At 34.6% G+C, this 22,833-nt stretch overlaps 1 protein-coding gene across 1 annotated transcript in view; it reads right to left on the bottom strand.

Moving 5' to 3' along the window:
• Nucleotides 1-8,611: 8,611 nt before the first annotated feature.
• The window catches only part of TENT5D (terminal nucleotidyltransferase 5D), a 91,022-nt gene continuing 76,800 nt past the window's right edge, over nucleotides 8,612-22,833 (bottom strand). Inside the window, exon 5 of the mRNA XM_039849591.1 lies at nucleotides 8,612-11,403. Coding sequence (XP_039705525.1) covers nucleotides 10,212-11,384 — 1,173 coding nt within the window. The 5' untranslated portion in view covers nucleotides 11,385-11,403 and the 3' untranslated portion in view covers nucleotides 8,612-10,211. The remainder of the gene's footprint in view (nucleotides 11,404-22,833) is intronic.

Raw genomic sequence — 22,833 nt, 5'->3', positions numbered from 1 at the left:
TATCAACTACAAAATAACATCAATTCACAAAGACAGAGAGGTAGAAACAGTGAAGATACAAAATAATCATAAAAAATAAGAAATTGCTGATAGTATGTTCTTACTTTTCAATAAGTTCTATAAATTAAATGATTAAATTCTCTAATTCGAATTTATGGAGTGATTGAATGGATAAAACAAGAGCGAGCTGTCCGCTGCATACAAGAGACTTACTTCAGTTATAAGGATACTGAAAAGCTGAAAGTGTCCTTAGAAAAAGCTACTCCATGCAAGCTGAAAACCAAAGAGATCACGGGTAGCAATACTTATATCAGACAAAATAGACTTAAGTCAAAAGCTGTAATAACAGACAAAGAATGTCTTTACATAATAATAAAGCGGTCAATTCCTCAAGAAGATATATCAATTGGAAATATATATGAAACCAATATTAGAGTACCTAAATATATTAAACAATTATGAACAGATTTGAAAGGGAAAATAGACAATACAATAGTAGGGGATTTCTATAACCCGCTTTCAACAAAATCATCCAGACTGACAATCAATTAGGAAATAATAGACTTTAACTATATTTTAGGCCAAATGGACCAAACAGATATATACAAAACATTTCATTCAACAGCAGAAGAATACACATTTTCAAATGCATAGAAAATATTCTCAAGGATACATCATATGTAGGTCACAAAACAAGTGTTAACAAATGTAAGATCCAGTCAAGATGGTGGAACAGGTTAGTGTTGTGCTCACCTCTGTTCATAACCACATTAAGATTACAGAAAAATCAACCTGGAGAACCACTGGAAGACTAGCTGAATGGAACTCCTATAACCAAGGCTATAAAGAAGAGACCACATTGAGACCGGTTAGAAAGGCAGAGACTTGAATCAGGCTGTTCTCATGCCCATGTGTGACAGATGAGAGTTGGGAGGGATATCTCAGTTTAGAGGTCTCCATCAAGAATCCAGGGGTCCCAGCACCACACCCAGCTCCCAGCCCAGAGATGCAATTCCAGGAAGAGTGGTCCCCATAAAAGCAGCCTGTGAAGATCAGTGGAGATTCTGTCCCATCCTAGTGTTATTAAAGACTGCTGAAAACCCAGGCATCCTCTTAAGGGGCCCTTGCACAGACTCGCTCGCTCACAGGCACTAACCCTGAGCTCCAGTGAAGGGATAGCAGCTCAAAAGGTGCCAGGGACATATGGGGATATGTCTGATTTGTATGGCTTCAGAGTTAGTGCCACCATCGTCCATGTGTTGAGCCCTTCCCCTACACAGCCTGCAGGGGCAGGCAGGCACCAATTCTGAATCTGCATGAAGCTGGTGAACACTGTTCATCCCACCCTGGAGAGTCCCTGAAATCCCGCTTCACCCAATTCACACACTGCCTTTGGCTCCTTCAGCAATCACTAAATATAATAAGAAATTTTGTAACGTGCAAATACCTTAATGGCATCATTGTCAGGGACCCCAATGTAAGTGAATTTCATTGCTACTAATACTTAGTAATGAAACAATGTTACAGTGCTTGATAAAATATACCATATAAATATAATGGTGCCCTTTTTTATATATCATCCATGATTTAACTGGCACATTACAAGGAAAACATTGTGAAACAGATTTTTTTTTTAGCTTGCATTTGTTGTTTACCATTTGTTTATAAATTTAAAGCTGGCTATTTTATATAAGTGGATAATATCTATGGTTTCTGGTAAAGTTTAAAGTACCAGGCAAGGCACAATTTATCCTTGCATATTATAAGATTAAAAAATTTTGTTCATTGTGTCAGTGGTTCATTTTGCTTTTTTATTGTAATCATCCATTTTACTTTAAGCTTTAGTAACCTAATAATTTACATTATGTAGAGCAAATATGCTATCTTTATCATAATGGTATTTACTGATACATTGCTCTGTATTTCATATACTTAATCCTGTACAAAGTTGCTAGGCTGTTGCTAAAGCTGTAGAAACTCCAAGGAAACCATATTGAGTGTTTTATCTCCCTGATCACTTTTACCATAGTTCTTTATTCTCCTAATTAAACGCTTTATTGTAACCATAGAGTGATCACGTAACATCATTGCTTGAATATGTGGTCAGTATACACAGACCTAAGTAGAGATGTTATGGGGCTCTGTGAACTGTATGGTGTTTGTGTGTATGTGTGTGTGTGTGGGGGGGGATTCAATACAATGTCATGTCATTTTAACTCATTTCCTTTAGTGATACTGCCATTTTATTTATTTCATCACTGAATATGTTCTTATCCAATGTATTGTAGGCACCATTTATTTGAGAGGGAGGAGAAGATAAACAAGAAAATTTTACCAATGTAAAATCAAATGAAATTTGAGAAATAAATGAATACAAACTATTTATATAATTAGGCTATGTGAATAGGGTTATCTGTTGGTTAATATATATTATAAATGGTAAAAGTCAATTATAAAAAGCCATATTATACTGAAGGTCAGTTTCTTCCCATTGATTATCAATGGGGATTCTGTATAAATCTCAGGGTAAAGTTCCTGAGATTAATCAATTAAACAATTAATTTGGTGGTATTTGAAATAATAAGTATTTATCCATTTTGCAGTTGGCACTATGGTGCATGTTTCACAGTGATTTTATTTCAAAAACTAATTTAATGTAATAACGGAATTTCTGTAGTGCTTTCTCCACACAATGCAAAAAACACAAGACAAAGCAAATGAAAAACATATGAGCTATTAGATAAATAATGAGTACAATTATAATCCATTTAAAAAGTTTCTACCCAAAAGACCCTGAACTGTTCAGATAACATTATTTTTTTTGTCAACCGTATAATTCATTTGCCAAAATAGTACATACATGTCTCAGAGTTATATAATGAGCAATGACATGGTAAAAACAAACAAACAAACAAACAAAAAAAACAAAACTGATCTGTTTTAACATATAGTCAACATTAAAGCCAAGATACATATTTTACTCAACTCTGGACATTTCAGTCATGTTAGATACTCCATTAATACACTTAAAGTTTTCATTCACAGATACACAGTTCTTAAGAACACTTCAAAATTTTTATAGTAAAAGATTGGTGATGTGAACTATGAGGCTAAAAAGGCACCTAAAACATTTATAAAGCTATATTTATATTTACTGCTTTCCTAAAATGCTGAATTGCTTAATGCTAAAATGTAGATCTGTCTACTTGAGTTAGTGTAGGAAATCATATCAGCAATTTTACTGGATGCAGGACAACTATTTAGATGTTTCTATTTCATTTCCCACTCAGTGAATATAATTCCTTTCACTGACATTTTCTTTAATGCTAAACAATTGGATTTGAATTAATTAAAACTTGAAACACATTTTTAAGATAAAAGTTTATGGATTTAATTCTTTGCTAAGCTTTGAAGTCAGATCTTCTAAATTAAATTTCCACTGAATTGTTCACATCTAGTAAAATAGTATTGCAGGACTTTTCTCATACCCAATAGTTATTTTTGGTCTGGTCTATATGGGAGAAAGGCAGTTATTCAGTGACTTGGACCATAAATAATTTAGGTACGCTTTTCCTCATTCGTTAGTGACATGTTTCTGGCCTGAATTATCTGGATAATTGCCTTAATTCTTTGTTTTGCATGTTAAGAATTTCACTTAACATACAAAAGGACTTTAAAGAAAGAACTTTCTAGTTGTTCACACTTTTCAAACTAGAAGGAAATTACTGATTTCACTCAATCTAAATAGGGACTGTGTGATATGAAACAATTAGCCGCAAGCTATCAAAAAGAACTGCTTTTTAACTAAAAATCTAGTAGCAGTGTATGGATATAAGTAGATATATTTTTTCCATTATAAGGGATTTGTTTTAAAATAGCAGAATATCTTTATTTAAAGATCAGTTAAGAGTTTTCTATGTCACCTTATGTTTTAGCATTACTCATTTATAAATTGGGAACTTAAAAAAAATAGACGAATAGAAAAAAAAAAAGCCATGGGATGTATTATACAATTATAATGGATTGAGATCTGAAGAATCCAGATAATCCACCAGGTTATTTCCAATACTTATTGGAAAACACTTAAGATTTTGACTGAAATACATAAAATATACTGAAATTTTTCAATAAATGTGACATTGCATTATAATTAATGGTGAATCATCGATTAATAGTTTATTTTAATGTGACATTAATTCTATAGGAATTAAAATTTTTTGTAAGTTTGTATACTTGACATATAATTTTATATATCAATCTAAATTGATACGTGGCTTTTGTTTCTTAAAAAAGTTTTAGTTTTATATATACCGAAACTGAAATGCAACTTATGCAACTTTAAAAAATTTCCAATTATACAAAAGTGCATAACAATGCTTAAATGATTTTGACTATTTCTTAGTAAAAAAAAAAGTCAGTTTATTATTTATACCAATTGAACTCTGAATTATACAATAAGCCATGTAAGTGATTTCATATTTAGTTGCCTAGAATTCCAGAGTTCTTAAAGAACTGAAAAGTGAATGTTTATCTCTAGAATCATGGCCTTTGAATTAAAGTGTTGTTAGTGTATCCTTGTTAAATTTTGAAAAATCAGAGGTCCTAAAATTAGATTCTCCCCAATGCATACCTGAAAGCTTTATTCTCTAGAATGGGGCCATCTATGATCACTATCCTGAGTCAATAATTCTAACATTTCCAGACTCTTTCACTAGGAACTAAACTTGTAACAGTGTTATTTTATCTTTTGGTAATATAAGCTATAATAATTTGCCCTTAGACTTTATTTCTTTCTTGTATCTTATCACTGTGAATACAGAGAGGTATCATTTTCATAAATGAGAAAAAAATGGAAGAAAAAGAGGAGGAATTAAAAACTTGCTCTTCAGGAAAATGAAGTACGGGTGCCCCTTTTTGTAAACTGTCAGGATTACAATCTGATTGCCCTTTCTACGAGGTACTCTCCTTGACCTAGTAAACAGGCACTGAATTTCATATAAATCTATTGACAGCATATTAAATATAGTTCTCTACACTTCTAAAGCAGATAACCTCCCTGGCATGGTTTCTGTTTCAGTATATATACTATTTACCTAAAAGATGATGCCTTTCACTTTAAAGATATATTTAGGTGTTCTTAAAAGAAGTAGATTTTTAACCTTAATAACTGTTATAATTTACATTTTTTAAACTAGCTGACATTATCTGAATGCATTTTGTCTGATAATAATCTAAAGGAGTTGCAATAAGACAATTGTTATTTGGAGTTCACTGCCTGAGCAAACAATGCTTTTTGAAGGCATGTAATCCTAAGTATCCCAAAGCTACTCTAATAAAATTCCCAAAACCATAAAGAAAATAAAATTATGTAGAAATCCTTTTGTTCATGGAATTCACATGTAAGGCTTAAAAAACATTATTATCAATTATCTTTATTTAAATATCCACTAATATATTGGGTTGATTAATTTTACTTGGGGAAGTGAAAATTTATAAAATAAACCTTTTAAAACATAAATTTTAAACATCAATGGCTATCTAATACAGTTTTTAATTTAAAGAAACATTTTAGAAGTGATAAGTATACATATACGGGAATTCCTTTTTTAATTGATATAACATTTTTATTACTTTTTCCATTTGGGATTGAAGTCACATTCTATATAGAAAGTTTTTTTATGTTGTTCACCTATAATAAAAATGAATTTGTTGAATAAGATATTAGTGTGAACACTCATACCACTATTTACCATCATTTTTATGGAGACTGATCTCCCCTACTGATATCTCTGGAACTGTACAAATGCTAAAACAATAATTCAGTCTTGGGCTTCTGGATTCTCTAGTTGAGCCGAGACCAAGTGTGACTTGGTCACACTTTATCAGATAAAGTGAACTACTTGTTAGAATTTTAAAGAATGGTTCAAATTCTATCACCAGTCTAGAATGTATAACAAGTGAATTGTCATAAATCACCATGAAACTACTTGAGTTTGATTTAACAGGGTTATAAAATCCATCATTTGAATTTGGAGCTGCAAGAGAAAATTTTGCAAAGAGGACCCTTCTCAAGACACTTCTCTTTTACAAAGGCCACTTATGCATCTACAGGGGTCATTTTCTTGGCCTTGAGGTACTTAAAGGTGTATCTATATATACTCTTTTTCTAGGATAGAGTTGTTTTTCTTTTTTTTTGACAGGTCATAAAAAGCACATATACAAAAAATTTCATCTATAAACTTTCTGTTGCTCCTTTGAGAGCAACAACGAAACAAAAAGGGATTTCTGTTGTTTCAAAACTAATGCAATACATGTATCACTACCTTAGACTCAGTTATTTTTCACAATTAATAATTTCACACTGCCCCATATTAAATCAAAGCAAACAGAAAGTGTGATGTTTTGAGCTTACAGATTGCCTGTTACATGTTAAATTAGCTTCCAAACAGCATGTAGTCTAAAGAATGTTTTTTAAATCAAACTCACAAAATTCAGAGAAAACTGTTTCCTTAAGAAAACACTTAACTTTTTAAAGGTTGAGAACCATATGATTTTACACATATGTGTAATATAAAACCGAAAGCAACAAATAAGACAACAAAAACTCAGACACAGACAACAGTATGGTGGTTACCAGAGGGAAAGGGTGGGGGGAGTGGGCAGTAGAAAAGGGTAAAGAGGGTGAAATATATGGTGATGGAAGGAGATTTGACTTTGGGTGGTGAACACACAATGCAGAATACAGATGATGTATTATTGAATTGGACACTTGAAACCTATATAATTTTATTAATAAATGTCACCCTAATAAATTTAAAGAAAACACTTAAGAGCAATACACTGATGTTCCAACAAATTAGCTACCTCCAGTTATACATGTTGAAAAAGTGTTCATATAATGGAGCAGTAGATCAGCAATACAATTTCTAAGATGTGTTGTATAAATTTTAACATTATAACATATAGAATAAAACCCAAAAAAGGACAGCAGACCTAAATTAAAAGCTAAACATCATTAAATGTGTTTTATTTTATAACGGTAAAGCAAATGAATCTCAAAGCAGGTTAAAATGTTGGGTTTTATGCCTTGTCAAACAGTCTTCATAATAATGTTTAACAAATTGTAGTCCCACATATTCCCAATCCTATTTTAATGTTAATTTACATTAAATTATTTTTAAAATACTCTATAAATGGTACTGCTGTATTTATATGTCAGTGTAATTTTGAAAAGCATTACAAACTTTAAAACTCAAATATTTTCTCAATTGTATACTTTAACTTTCTATATTTAAAGTTGGATGAATACTTCCAGATAACAGATCCACTGAATGAAAGTTTTAATCACATCTTAGGTATTTGCATATTGATATCTTTATTAATACCTAAAATTAACTTTCTAAGATGACATTAAAAAATGGAATTTGGGCCCAGGACGCTTTCCCAATTTTCTTGAGAAGTTAACAACTGTTCTATCTCTGATATTTTGTTTTTAATTTAGCTGGGCTATCTCTCATTTAAACCAGATAACTCATATTTTCAACTTTCTTTGACTAAACTGGACTTCAATCACTATTAGAATATTTCCAAATTTAAAAGTTACAAATACTCTACTAGTCGAATTTTGATAATAATGTGTGGATATTTATGAAATGCAAGAATATTTTGGTTTAAAAATATGTACCTGTAGCTAACACCAAATGTGTCCCACTGATATGGATGCTAGGACTATATCAAAAAGATTTTTCTTTTTTTTTGGCTTTGGTTAGGTTTCTGGGTGGAGGGGCAGGGGAGCAATTGCCAAACAAGACTCAGTCATGGATTTGTATAAAATAAAATACAAAAAGACACCATTTCTCTCTTGTAATGGGATGACATGCTCTAGAGTCAGATTTTGCACTAACTTCTATTAACATTTTTAGCCAAGAGGCTAGTACTCACCTTATAGAAAAACTTTTCCATTTATTATTCTAATATACAGAATGAGATAATAGTGCTGCTCAAGGCAACTAGGCTAATCCTGGAGAGATACTCATACACTATTGATGATAAACATTTTTCTGTTTGGTTGGGAGCAATGGACAGCCTAATTTAGTCATAGTATCTACATAATAAAAGCCATGAGAGATAAAGCTATACCTTTCTCTTTAGAGATACCATTCCCATTTAACAGGTTTGGATTATCTCTCTTGACAATATCTCACGTACCAATTGTAAGCTTTTTTACTATAATGGAAATATATGCATGAATGTCAGGAGGAAGCAGGTCATCCTTCCAGCAGGATTTAAAGCGTTAGGAGAATACCATAGGGGATTTGATTTTTAGAGTTCAAATTCTCAAAGAAGTTAAGGAAGCACAGGGGGTTAAGATGTTTCCAAAAGCTTCAGAATTATACTATTCAGCATAAATTCTACTCTGAAAAATACTGAACTTTTACCTGTGACTCATTACTATCATAGATCTTTTATTCTTAAATACTTTTCCTATACGTTTTAGAATTGTTTTTGGTACTGTTAATATAGTATATACTCCTTCAATTTTATGTCAAGCACTCTCATGAACTGAAAACTAAAGAGAAAGATCAATTATTCTTAGCCAATACATTATATAAACAGATTACTGAATTTTCTCTTTAATACAGCATTTATTAATTCTTTATTTGTCTCAAGCAAGGAGGTCAATCCATGTTTTAAAGTCTCAACATTGTGTGACTTTATATATATATATATACACATTATATATATATATTAAATATAATTCATTAAAATATACTGATAGCCAATGGTGCTGTGGTATAAAACATCTCAGAAATATTGGTTATTTGAAAATGCCATATTTGGTGTAATTCTTATGTCCAATATTGAAACACAGAGAAGACAAATTAAGCATGGTATATAAGTGACATAGTCTCAAAATATGCCTGCTGGATGTTGTGATGGGAAAACTTGGAATAGTCAATGAAAACTGAGATGGAACTCATAAAAAATCAGAAGCAAGTAAAAATACTGAAGTTTTCTGATGGTCTTATTTATATTCATTCAGGACCGCTTCCCTTCTGTCATACTAGATAATATTTGTTGTGGATTATTTTCTTCATTATGCAATGAAAATACTGTTTAATCCCACTATTAGATTTTATAGCAGCATATTTGATATACTAAATAGATATTCAGATACTTGATGAACATATATAATTGTTGAATAAATTAGTGTTATGTAAAAACTCACATAGAGGCACTTGAGTGGCATGTTAGAAATTGATCTTTGGTAAGGGCAAAATGAAAAAGAAATGTTTCAGAAAATATCTTTACTTACTAACGATGTATCCAGATATATTAAGATGCTGGTCAAGTAGGTCATAAAAATAATAAATGCCATGGCAAAAACATCTGCCTGTTTTTTTGCTATTGGCCATTTAAAGTCTCTTTTTAACAGATGATGATAAACTTTCATATTCAGAGTCGGTCATGTCATTCTTTTCAACTTATTTTGGGAAAAAATCCTATATAACTTGTCACAGTATAGGTTTTAGAGCTGGATGATATTAGTCTTCTTATTTACACATTAACTAACTTACTTGATAATTGATAAATTACCAATGTCCAGTGTTTTCGAGAACCATTTTTTTCAGTGTTTCTTCTATAGTAGGATTTTGTATCTAACCCAATTTAATTTAGAAACAAAATAAATGTTGCAAAGTCCAGGGTTTTAATGTCTTCTGCATCTGTTGTCTTTGAAATTAGGCATTTCTGTTAAGTATTGAAAATTCATTGAGGGTAACATTCACTAGAAAAAAAATGAAGTGAATGTAACAAAGGAATTGATTGAATACAAAATGTTGGCACTTGTCTTTACCTCTGGATTTTAAATACGAGTCTGTTCTTTTATATTTTAATCAAAGATGGAGGCATCTATAATGTATTTGTCATAGCAAATTTGAAAGTCATAAGTAGTGAATAAGATTTGAAAATCATTTTAAGTGGTCCACTGCATTAGAAAATTATTATAGGTAATCAATAACATTTCAAAATTATTTTCAGTTGTTGGTTCACCGATGATATTGTATTTACTATGATGTTTAAGCTATAATTGATGGGAAATAGTTGGTAACTACATTAAAATAAAAATAGATCTTAAATTTTATGAAATTTGGAAACTTGCTTTTGAAGGGTGTTTAATTAAAGCGAAGTTTCTGTTATGTGTTTGTTTTTTAAACCATACCATTTGGCACATGAAAGTGCAGTGGGTGGTATGGCTGAAAGAAAATAGGTGGTGGTCCAGATGATACATAATAAGAAGGGTACCCTCCCTCAGAAGCAAAGTATGGAGCAGGTTGATAAAAGCAAGTTACATTGTCTGTATTGGGTAGAATATTCTGTTCTCCAAGTACTTTTAAAGCCATAAGAGTGATCATATTGAGTGTCTGTCTTCTTTCATGACGCATGAGGCAAACGGTGCTTTCATTTACAACACCACGCAAGGTCATAAGGTAGTCATATTTGTTCTTTTCTTCACCTATGAAATGGTTGCGGAGGTATGATTCAATCTTCTTTTGCTGTTCTGCTACATCAGGAAAATCAATGAAGAATCTAGAACACATGTAACGTTCCAGGGTCTTGATTTCTGCTTCACAAGCTGGCTTAAAGTCACGAACTAGCAAGTTGCTGTACTTCAGAAGACCACCACCTCTAATCTCTTCAGGTTTTCTGGTAGATATAAGCTTATATTGCAAATGGGTCATTGCTTCTTGGAAGTCTCCATACATGCTTTCAGCTACCACAACAGGATAGGATTCTTGGGTTAGCTTAGCATTTTTGTCACTGTAGAAGTCTAACATGGGATCCAAGAGAATTTGAAAAGAATCGACACTAAATTCAAATTGTCGTCTGAGTGAATTCACAAATTTTAGCTCCACGTTTTTCCCAGTGTTATTTGAAAGAGAGATGAGACTCCAACGATCTTGCTTATTGCAAATTTTGACCATCTTCTGCACATAAGCCTCTTTCATGGTCTTTAGGGTGATCTTTTCCTTTTTTACACCTTTTGGTAAAAAGTCAAGTAGACAACCTAGAACTACATCCTTAACAACCTGAAATTCTTGATCACTTGGTAGTTCAACACCAAAAATAATATCCAGATCCTTATAGCTGATTCCATTGTGGCTTGCAAGTATGTAACTTGCTGTGGAACCATTCAATCGGGTATCTTTAACAATAATTCCTTTCTCTATCAGTTGATCTTTTACAACATGAATTATATATTTTGGTTTTACCTCCAAAGTGGGGAAATTCCCCCTTCCATGAATTGGAACTACTTCATCTAACACCTGATCTAGTATTATAACTTGATCCCAAGTGAGATTGCTGAATCTGATTTCAGACATTTTGAAGTCAAGAGGTCAGCTAGAAAGCAAGGAAAATATTGAGAGAAAATGTTAGCATCTTGAAATCACCATTATACCTAAAGCATATGAAAACATTAAAAACAGACTTAGCCTCAACATAAATCAAACTAATACTAGGAAGTAAATTATCAATGTATCTAATAGAGGTTAAATTTATAAGTAAAATAAAGCCACTACGATTATGTCAAAATTGTTAGATCATTTGGTGTATGCAAACAGATATTCTCAAGAATTTGTTAGAATTGTAATTTTTGATGTAAGATGGTGGTCTTTCTCTATCTTTATTCATATAAATACTATAATAATTGTTAGTTTGAAGTTATAAACTTTGTTCATGAGATAATCATAATATACGATTGAGGTTAATTTTCATGAATTTAAAGTGAGATCAAATAGCATGTGTCTGTATTAGACACAACTGACTGAATGGTATGATGGGATAATGTTTAAAAGCAACATGTAGCAATTCAGCCAAGATGGCAGAGTAGGTAAATGCTGTGCTTGCCTCCTCTCATGTCAAAATTACAACTAAACTACAGAACAACCATCATTGGGAGTCATCTGATCTCTAACTGAACAAAAGCCCTACAACAGAGGACATGCAAAATAGGCCACCTTGAGACAGGTAGGAGGAGTAGAGATGTAGAACAGGCTGGCCCCTATACCAGACTGTGGCAGTTGAGAATTGTGAAGGATATCTTAGCTATTAAAAGCCCCCCGTGGGTCTCAGATCCACACCTGGCTCTCCAGACCAGGGTTCCAGTGCCAGAAAGAGAAGTCCTCACAACTTCTGGCTGTGAAAACCAGCAGAGATTGTGGCTGAGTGAGATGGAGGGTGGCTAAAGTAGCAGACGAACCTCATAAGGGGCCTGTACACAAACATAATCACTGATGGACTCACTTCCTCTGAGCACCAGTGTTAGGGAAGTTGCTTAAAAAGTGCCAGGCACATAAAGGGAAGATTTGAGTTGTCTGGCTTCAGGACAAGGGCTGGAAGGACAGTTTTCTCCCAGACAGAAATGGTGGCAGAATCCATTATCTCTTTGTTGAGCCCTCCCTTCACCTAGCATACAGAGGCAGGCTGCTGCCATATCCAAGTCTCCATGAACCTGGCTAATACCATTGCCCTGCCCTGGTGATTCCCTGAAACCCCACCCCATCCAACTTGCGAGCCTACCCGAGTTGCTTCCAATGGCTTTTCCATACAAACAGCCTGTTTTGGTTCGTGCTGAGGACTTTCCTAAAATCTCTCAAAGGTTCACAAAACCCAGTCAAGAAGCATTTGGCCTCAGCGTGCCCCGTACCTCTTGCTGAGCAGTCACAGGCCCAGCACTAGCAACAGCCGGCCTTGGTTCATGGTTTGGCCTCTTGAGGCACATCGAAGCCCAGTGTGGGTGGCAGCCATCTGTAGATTGTTTGGTGGCTCATGACAGGTGGCCCCAGGCAGGGTACAGGGTACAGATAAACTTGGCCTGTGGCAGGGCCCATCCCAGGAGGCCCTGGGGCTGGCACACCTGGTGACCCAGCTTCTGACCTAGCCAGAGCAACACCTATGGCTGCATCTGAGGATGACACACCCAAAGAACAGACAGAAGGCACCAGAGCCCTGCTAAAGTGAATCTTGCTCCATATGGTCAGCTATTCACCAACAATCCTCACAAATAATCAGCCTGAGGTTCAAACTCACCTGTTGATGTGCAAACAGCAACAAAGGCTCAACTACAACATGAGGGTACACACAACCCTTACAAGGAACACACCTGGAGCACCATGCTCAGTTGACCAGGGAAGACTGTGCCACGGGGACCCACGGCACACCTACTATATAAGGCCACTCTACTAAGACCCAGGGACACAGCAGATCTATTTAATACATAGAAACAAACACAAGTAAGCAGCTAAAATGGAAAGACAAAGAAACATATTCCAAATGAAAGAACAGAACAAAGCTCCAGAAAAAACAAAATGGAGAAAAGCAACCTAGATGCAGGGTTCAAAACATTTTTTATAAGGGTGCTCAGTGAACTGGGGGGAAGAGTAGATGAACTCAGCGATAACTTTAACAAAGACATATAAAACATAAAAGGAGAGATAGAAAACATTAAAAAGAACCAGTCAGAAATGAAGAATACATTAACTGAAATGAAGACTCCCTTAGGAGGAATTAACAGTAGATTAGATGAAGCAGAGACTCGAATTAGCAATTTAGAAGATAAGGTAGCAGAAAACACCCAATCAGAACAGCAACAACAACAAAAAGAATTAAAAAAAATATGGGGATAGTTTAAGGGGCCTCTGGGGCAATATCAAGCATCAAGTACCAATATTCTCATCATAGAGGTAACAGAGGGAGAAGTGAGAGAGTAAAGAATTGAAAACTTTTTCAACAAATAATGACTGAAAACTTCCCTAACCTGGTGAAGGAAATAGACAAGCCCAGGAAGGACTAGGAATCTCAAACAAGATGAACTCAAAGAGGCCCATATCAAGATACAACATAATTAAAAAGCCGCAGGTTAAAGACATATAGAGAATCTAAAAAGTAGCAAGAGAAGAGCAGTTAGTTACCTACAAGGGAGCTCCAATAAGACTGTCAGTTGATTTCTCAACAGAAACTTTGCATGCCACAAAATATTCAAAGTGATGAGAAGCAATGATCTATAACTAATATTATTCTACACAGCAAAGCTAATACTTAGAATCAAAGGACAGATAAAGAGCTTCCCAGACAATAAAAACTAAAGGAGTTCATCATAACCAAGCCAGTATTACAGGGAATGTTAGCGAGACTTCTTTAAGAAGAAGAAGATAAAAGAAAAAAAATGATAAAAAATATATATGATAAAATGGCAATAATTTTGTATCTATCAACAATTACTTTAAATGTAAATGGATTAAATGCTCCAATGAAAAGATGGGGTGGCTGAATGGTTAAGAAAACAAGACTCTTGCATATGCTGCCTTTAAGAGACTATCTTCAGATCAAAAGACACACACAGACTGAAAATAAAGGGATGAAAAACGATGTTTCATGAAAATGGAAACAAACAAAAAGCTGGGTTAGCAATATTTATACCAGACAAAATAAACTTTAAAACAAAGGCTATAATAAGAGACAAAGAAGGACCCAGTAATCCCACTTCTATGTATTTATCCAAAGAAAGTGAAAATAGTACTTTGAAGGGACATGTGCATCCATATGTTCATTGCAGCATTGTTTACGGTAGCCAAGATATGGAGGCATCCTGAGTGTCCATCAATGGATGAATGGATAAAGAAGTAGTAGTATATATATTCAATGGACTATTCCTCAGCCATAAAAAAAAAAAAAAAAGAATGAAATCTTGCCATCTTCAACAACATAGATGGACCTAGAGGGTATTGTACTTAGTGGACTAAGTCAGACAGGAGAAAGATGAATGTCATATGTGGAATTTAGAAAACAGGATAAACAACAGACAAGCTCATTGATATAGAATACATTTTGATGGTTCTCAGAATTGCGGGTAAGGTGATGGGTGAATGGGGAGGATATTAAGAGGCACAAATTGGTAGTCACCAAATAGTCATGGGGATGTAGAACATAGCGTGGGGATTAATGTCAGTAGTACTGTAATAAATGTGTATGGTGTCAGATTGGTACTAGATTTATTAGAGTGGTCACTTCGTAAGTTATATAAATGTCTAATCACTGTGTTATACCCCTTGAAACTAATATCATATTATATATCATCAATAATTGAAACATAAAAATATAAAAACAAAAAAAAAATAGTCCCCCCAACAGATACAGCACTTACCTATATATACTCCCAATCAGGTAGCACCGAAATATATAAAACAATTACTAACAGAACTGAAGGCAGAAATTGACAAAAACACATTTAGTAAGGGACCTAAATACCCCACTGTCAGCTATCGATACATCACCCAAACAGAAAATCAATAAGAAAATATAAACCTTAAGTGACACGTAACACCAATTGGACATAATTGATGTTTACAGAACCTTCCATCCCAAAAGAACAGGTTATACATTCTTTAGTGCACATGGAACATTCTCAAGGATAGACCATATTTTGGGACACAAACTAGCCTTAACAAATTTAAGATGATTGAAATTATAGCAATCATATTCTCCGATCATAATGCTTCAAAACTGGAGAGCAACTGCAAAAAGAAAGCAGGAAAACCACAAATATGTGGAGATTAAGCAACATGCTACTAAAGAACTGGGTCAAAGAAGAATTAAAAGGAGAGATAAAAAGATAAATAGAAGCAAATGAAAATGAAAATACAACATATCAAAAGTTCTGAGATATAGCAAAAGCAATAATAAGAGGAAATTTCATATCATTACAGGCCTATTTCAAGAAACAAGAAAAATCTCAAACATCCTAACATTATATCTTAAAAAAACAAGAAAAAGAACAAATAAAGCCCAAAGTCAGTAGAAGGAAAGGAAAAATAAAAATTAGAGCAGAGTTAAATAACATTGAGAACAAGAAGATAATAGAAAAAATTAATGCCAAAAAGAGCTGGTTCTTTGAAAAGGTTAATAAAGTTGACAAACCCCAGGCTAGACTAAGAAAAAAAGAGAAAAGACTCACCACCTCACCCCCTAAAAAAACCCAGAAATTAAAAAGAAGTTATGACAGATAGCACTGAAATACAAAGTATCATACAAAAATACTATGAAAGTATCATTCAAAAATACAAATTCAATAACCTAGAAGAAATGGACAAGTTTTTAGAAATATATAATCTTCCTAGAATGAATCACAAAGAACTGAAAAATCTAAATAGACTGATCAACAGTAAAGATACTGAAACAATCATCAAAAACCTCCCAAAAAGTAAGTCCAGGACAAGATGGCTTCACTAGTGAATTCTACCAAACATTCGAAGATGATTTAATATCTGTTCTCAAACTCTTCCAAAAAAATAGAAGAGGCAGTACTTCCTAAATCATTTTATGAGGCAAACATTACCTGATACCCAAACCTGTTAAACATAACACACACAAAAAGAAAATGACAGACCAATATCTCTGATGAATACAGATGCAAAAGTTGTAAACTAAGTACTAGCAAATCAAATACAACAATACATTTAAAAGATTATACATCATGATCAAGTGGGGTTCATTCCAGCAGCACGAGGATGGTTTAACATATGCAAATTGATCAATGTGATCTATCACGTAAATAAAAGGATAAAAATCATGTGATCATATCAATAGATGCAGAGAAAACATTTGATAAGATGCAGCATCCATTTACAATTAAAACATTTTATAATGTGAGTATAGAAGGAAAGAACCATAGCATAATAAAGGCCACATATGACAAACCCTCAGCTAATACTATACTTAATGGTGAAAAACTGAAATATTTACTTCTAAGATCAAGAGGACAAGGATGCCCGCTCTAACCACTTTTATTTAATACAGTATTGGAAGTCCTAGCTAGAGCAATCAGGAAAGAGGACAAAATAAAAGTTATCCAAACTGGGAATGAAGAAGTCAAATTGTCATTTTTTGCAGATGAGATTATTCTTTATATAGAAAACTGTAAACACTCCACACACAAAAAATTCAGAAACGATAAACCAATACAGTAAAGTTGTAGGATACAAAATTGATGTACCAAAAATTCACTGCATTCCTAAATAGTAACAATGAGAATTCAGAAAAATACATGAAAAAAATTTTTTCTTTTGCAATTGGACGAAAACAATAAAATATCTAGGAATAAACTTAACAAAGACTGCAAAGAGACCTATACACTAAAAACTATAAGATATTATTAAAAAAAATTGAAGAAGACACAAAGAAATGGAAAGATATTCCGTGTTCTTGAATTGGAGGAATCAACGTATTTAAAATGACCTTATTACCAAAAGCAGTATACATATTTAATAAAATCCCCATCGAAATCCAATGGCATTTTTTAAAGAAATAGAACAAAAAATCATCACATTTATATGGAATCACAAAAGACCACAAATAGTCAAATCAATCCTGAGAAAAAAGAACGAGGTTGGTGGTATCACACTGTCTGATTTCAAATTATACTACAGAGTAACAATATTTAAAACAGCATGGTATTGGCAGGAAAACAGACAAACAGACCAGTGTAACATAATTGAAAACCCAGAAATAAACCCACATATATATTTTGGTCCATCAACAAAGGAGCCAAAAACATACAATGGAGAAAAGAAAGCTTCTTCAATAAATGGTCCTGAGAAAATTGGAGGACCACGTGCAAAAGAATGAAACTAGACTGCTATTTGTCACCATACACCAAAATTAATTCAAAATGGATCAAAGACCTAAACATAAGACATGAAACAATGAATTGCATGGAAAAAAACATAGGTACTAAACTCACGACGTTGGAGTTAGAGAGGATTTTATGAATTTGACCTCAAAGGCAAAGGAAGTAAAAGCAAAAATAAATGAATGGGACTATATCCAACTAAAAAGCTTCTGCACAGCAAAAGAAACCATCAAAGCACAAAGCACCAGTCAACTGAATGGGAGAAGATATTTACAAACAACACCTTTGATAAGGGGCTAATATCCAAAATATACGAAGAACTTATACAACTCAACACCAAAAAATCAAACAATCCAATTAAAAAAAATGGGCAGAGAACCTGAATGGACACTTCTCCCAAGAAGACCTATAAATGGCCAACAGACACATGAAAAGATGATTAACTTCATTAGCTATTAGGGAAATACAAATCAAAACCACAATGATATCACCTCACACTTGTTAGAATCGCTATTGTCAACAAGAAAAGTAATAACAAGTGTTAGGGGTTCTAGTCAAGATGGTGGGGTAGATAAACACTGTGTTCACTGTCTCCCATGACTGCATTAAAATTTCTAATAAATTATAGAACAATCAAGTTGGAGAACCACCTGAAGTCTAACTGAACATATCATCTACAACAGGATAAAAAGAAGAGGCCACATAGAGACTGGTAGGAGGGACTGTGAAGCAAAATGGGTGGGCCCCCAACTCACACAGGGTGGTTGAGTACCAGTAGTGATATTCAGCTGCAGGGGCCCCCTGAAGGAGCAAGGGGCCTGAGCCCCACACTGAGGCTCCCCAGCCCAGTGTTCTAGTTCCAGGAAGTGTAGTCCCCACAAAATCTGGCTGTTAAAATCAGTGGGGATTCCAACTGTCCGGGTAAGAAGGAAGAAACCAGGAAATTCATACATCCCCTTAAAAGACCTGAGCATACACTCACTTACTCTCAGACACTTAATCTATGCTCACTTACTCTCGGACACTTACTCTCAGACACTTAATCTAACAGAGGGATAGCAGCTCAAGAGGTGCAACATAAAAATATAAAAACAAAAAAAGACATATGGAGAATAATTGAGTTTTGTGGCTTCAGGATGAGGGCTGGAGGGACAGTCGCCATTGTCCTTTAGTTAGGCCCTCCTCCTGTGCAGCCTGCAGGCAGGAACCATCTTGACAGTGTTGAGCCCTCTTACCACAGGGCCAATTCTGAATCTGCATTGGCTTGTTGAGATCAACTTGCTACAATCCAGTGACTGAATGAGACCCTTTCCTCACCCAACTTGCTAACTGCCCATGGCAATCTCATGGCTCAAAAACCAGCCCCATGATGTGCTCTCGGCAGGAGGCTCATTTGACAGCAATCAACAGGGCTTGGCTCGCACACTTTGGGAGAAACGTTTGATGGTAGAAAACTAGCCCTAGCCTGAGCTGCACTGTCTCTTGAACAAATCTCAGGGGTCTGCAGGCCTGAGGTGGGCAGCAGCTGGCCTCAGAGTAATCTGAGACTTTTGCAAGTAGCCTTAGGCTCAGCAATGGCAGCAAATCTGAATCTGTGTTGGACTCATGAAATCTTCTCCTTTACTAGAGTGACTCCTTGGGACCTCACCCCACCAACTTGCATATCGCCCAAAGGCTCATTCAGCTGCTGAGCCTTATGGGCAGTTGGAAGGCAGCCTCAGGGCTTGGGGTTCCCTTGACATTTTGCTAAGTTGCTCCAAGATCGGTACTAGTGGCGGTTGGCCTCGATTCACAGTGTGGTTGCTCCCAATTGCCTCCAAGTCCAGCACAGTTAGAGATAGACCATGGATCTCTTTGTAGCTCCTAGCAGGTAGCCTTGGGAGATCAAAGGAAGCATCTGATATCGGTCTGCATGGGAGCATCTCCCAAAGGGCTACAGAACAAACACACATGGAGGCTGGTATCAGAACACAAAAGAATATCAAGGGATTAGCCACAGAAGCTGCACACCCAAAGAGTGATCCCTACAGATACAGTCTCCACAAAGCAGCTCATACCCTGTGGGAATGGCCACTCCTCACAGCCACTGAGCCTGAGAGTCAATCTCATTCACCGATATGTTAACAGCAACCAAATCTTAACTATAACAGGAGAGCACAGACAACTCTTAAAATGGACAATCCTGGGACTCCTGGCACAGGTGATGATGGAGACTGTACTACAGGGCCACACAGGGCACCTACTACATAAAGCCACTTGGGCCAAGACTGGGAGATGTAACAAATCTACCTAATACATAGAAACAAAGAGAGGCAGCCAAAATGAGAAAACAAAGAAACATGTCACAAATGAAAGAACAAAAGAAAACTCCAGAAAAAAAACTAAATGAAATGGAGGCAAACAACCAACCAGATACAGAGTTCAAAACAATGGTTATAGGATGCTGAATGAAATTAGGGGAAGAACAGATGATCACAGTGAGAACTCCAACAGAGTGATAGTAAGAATAAAAAAGAACATAGAAACCATAATAAAAAAAAAAAACAGAGATGAAGAATACAATAACTGAAATGAAGAATACACTAGAAAGAATCAACAGTAGGTTACATGAAGCAGAGATGAATCAGCGAGTTGAAATACAAAGTAGCAGAAAACACTCAGAACAGCAAAAAGAAAAAAAAATTAAAAAATGAGGAAAGTGTAAGAGACTTCGGGGACAACATCAAACATACCAACAATTGCATCATAGGGCTACCAGAAGAAGAAAGAAAGAGAGCAAGGAAGGGATTGAGAACTTATTTGAAGAAATGATGACAGAAAATGTCCCTAACCTGGAGAAGGAAACAGACATGCAAGAGTCTCAAACAAGAGGAACTCAAACAGACCCACATCAAGACACATGAACATTAAAATGCCAAAGGTTGGAGACACAGGACTCCTAAAACCAGCATGAAAAATGCAGCTAACTACTTACAAGAGTATTCTCAAAAGAATATCAGCTGACTTTTTAACAGAAACTTGGCAAGCCAGAAGGGATTGGTATGAAATATTTAAAGTGATGAGGGATGAGAGAGGAGGCAGATGGGGTAAAAGAGGTCAATTATGTGGTGACAGAAAGAAATCTAACTATGGGTAGTGAATGCACAATGCAATATAATATATGCCTTACTGTTGAATTGTACACCTGAAACTTACTGGATTTCATTAACCCAATGTCACCATAATAAAAATAAAATAAAATGATGAAAAACAAGAACCTACAACCAAGAATATTCTACCCAGCAAGACTATCATAAAATTGTAGGTTCGACAGGAGCTTCCCAGACAGGAAAAAGCTAAAGGAATTCACCACCACCAAACCAATTTTACAAGAAATGTTAAAGGGACTTCTTTAAGATGAAGAAGAGGAAAGAATATAAATATAAATAATAAAATGGCAATAATTATGTACCTATCAATAATCACTTTCAATGTAAGTGATTTAAATGATGCAATCAAAAGATATAGGGTATCTGAATGAAAAAGGAAACAAGACCTACACATATGCTGTCTACAAGAGACCCACTTCAGATCAAAAGACACACAGAGACTGAAAGAAATTGGAAAAAGATATTTCATGCAAATGGGATTAAAAAAATGTTGGAGTAGCAATACTTATATCAGACAAAATAGACTTTAAAACAAGGCTATAATAAGACACTAAGAACATTTCATAAAGATAAAGGTAACAATCCAAAAGGAGGACATAACTCTAGTAAACATGCATGCAGCCAACATAGGAGCACCTAGATATATAAAGCAATTTTTGACCAACATAAAGAGAGAGATCAACACTAATATAGTCATAGTAGGGGATTTAACACTCCATTGACACCAATAGTCAGATCTTCTGGACAGAAAATAAACAAGAAAACAGTTGCCTTGAATGATACACTAGAACAGATGAATAATTGATATTTTTAGAGCATTTCACCCCAAAGCAGCAGAATATACATTCTTCTCAAGTGCACATGGAACATCTTCTAGGACAGACCACATGTTAAGCCAAAAACAAGTCTCAATAAATTTAAGAAGACTGAAATCATTTCAAGCATCTTCTCTGACCACAATGGTATGAAACTAGAAATCAATTACAAGAATAAAACTGAAAAAACATAAACACATGGATGCTAAATAACACATTACTAAACAATGAATGGGTTAACAAAGAGATCAAGGAAGAAATCAAAAGATAACTTGAGACAAATGAAAATGAAAATCCAAGCACCCAAAACCTATGACTCAGTGAGAGCAGTCCTAAGAAGGAAATTTATAGCAATACAGGCCTACCTCAAGAAACAAGAAAAATCTCAAATAAACAAACTAAACTAACAGTTAAAGGAACTAGAAATAGAACAGCAAACGAAGCTCAAAGTAAGTAGAAAGAAGGAAATAATAAAGATCAGAGCAGAAATAAACAAAAAGAGTAAAAAAAAAATACTATAAAAAGTTCGTGAAACCAAGACCAGACACTGTGAAATGATAAACAAAATGGATAAGCTTTTAACCAGACTCATCAAGAAAAGAAGAGAGAGGACCCAAATAAATAAAATCAGACATGAAAGAGAAGTGACAAATGACACCATGGAAATACAAAGGATTGTAAGTAAATACTACAAGAAATAATATGCAAACGAATCGGATAACTAGAAGAAATGGATAAATTCCTAGAAACATACAATCTTCCAAGACTGAATCAAGAATAAACAGAAAATTTGAACCAACCAATTACTACTTACAAAATCAAATCAGTAATCAAAAAACTCTCAACAAACTAAAGTCCTGGATTGGGTGGCTTCATAGGTGAATTTCACCAATCATTCAAAGAAGATTTAACACCTATCATTCTCAAACTATTCAAAAAATTTCAAGGGAAGGAAAAGCTCCTAAGTTCTTTTTACCAGACCACCATTACCAATTCCAAAACTGGACAAGATATTACAATAAAAAGAAAATTAAAATTTGGAAAAAAAAATGGTGAAGATGATAGAGGCTTTGTTCATCCCTCTTGTGACCAAATCAAAGTTGTGACAGAAACAAGGAGTGAACAGCAAGGAAAATTGCCTGGGATCTAGATGAACAAGCCATACAACTAGGGAGAAATC

This window comes from Pteropus medius, unplaced genomic scaffold, assembly GCF_902729225.1.
Source record: "Pteropus medius unplaced genomic scaffold, Ma_sr-lr_union100, whole genome shotgun sequence".
NCBI lineage: Eukaryota > Metazoa > Chordata > Mammalia > Chiroptera > Pteropodidae > Pteropus > Pteropus medius.
Note: the sequence above shows the minus strand (reverse complement) of the source record. Positions and strands in the feature narration are given on the sequence as shown.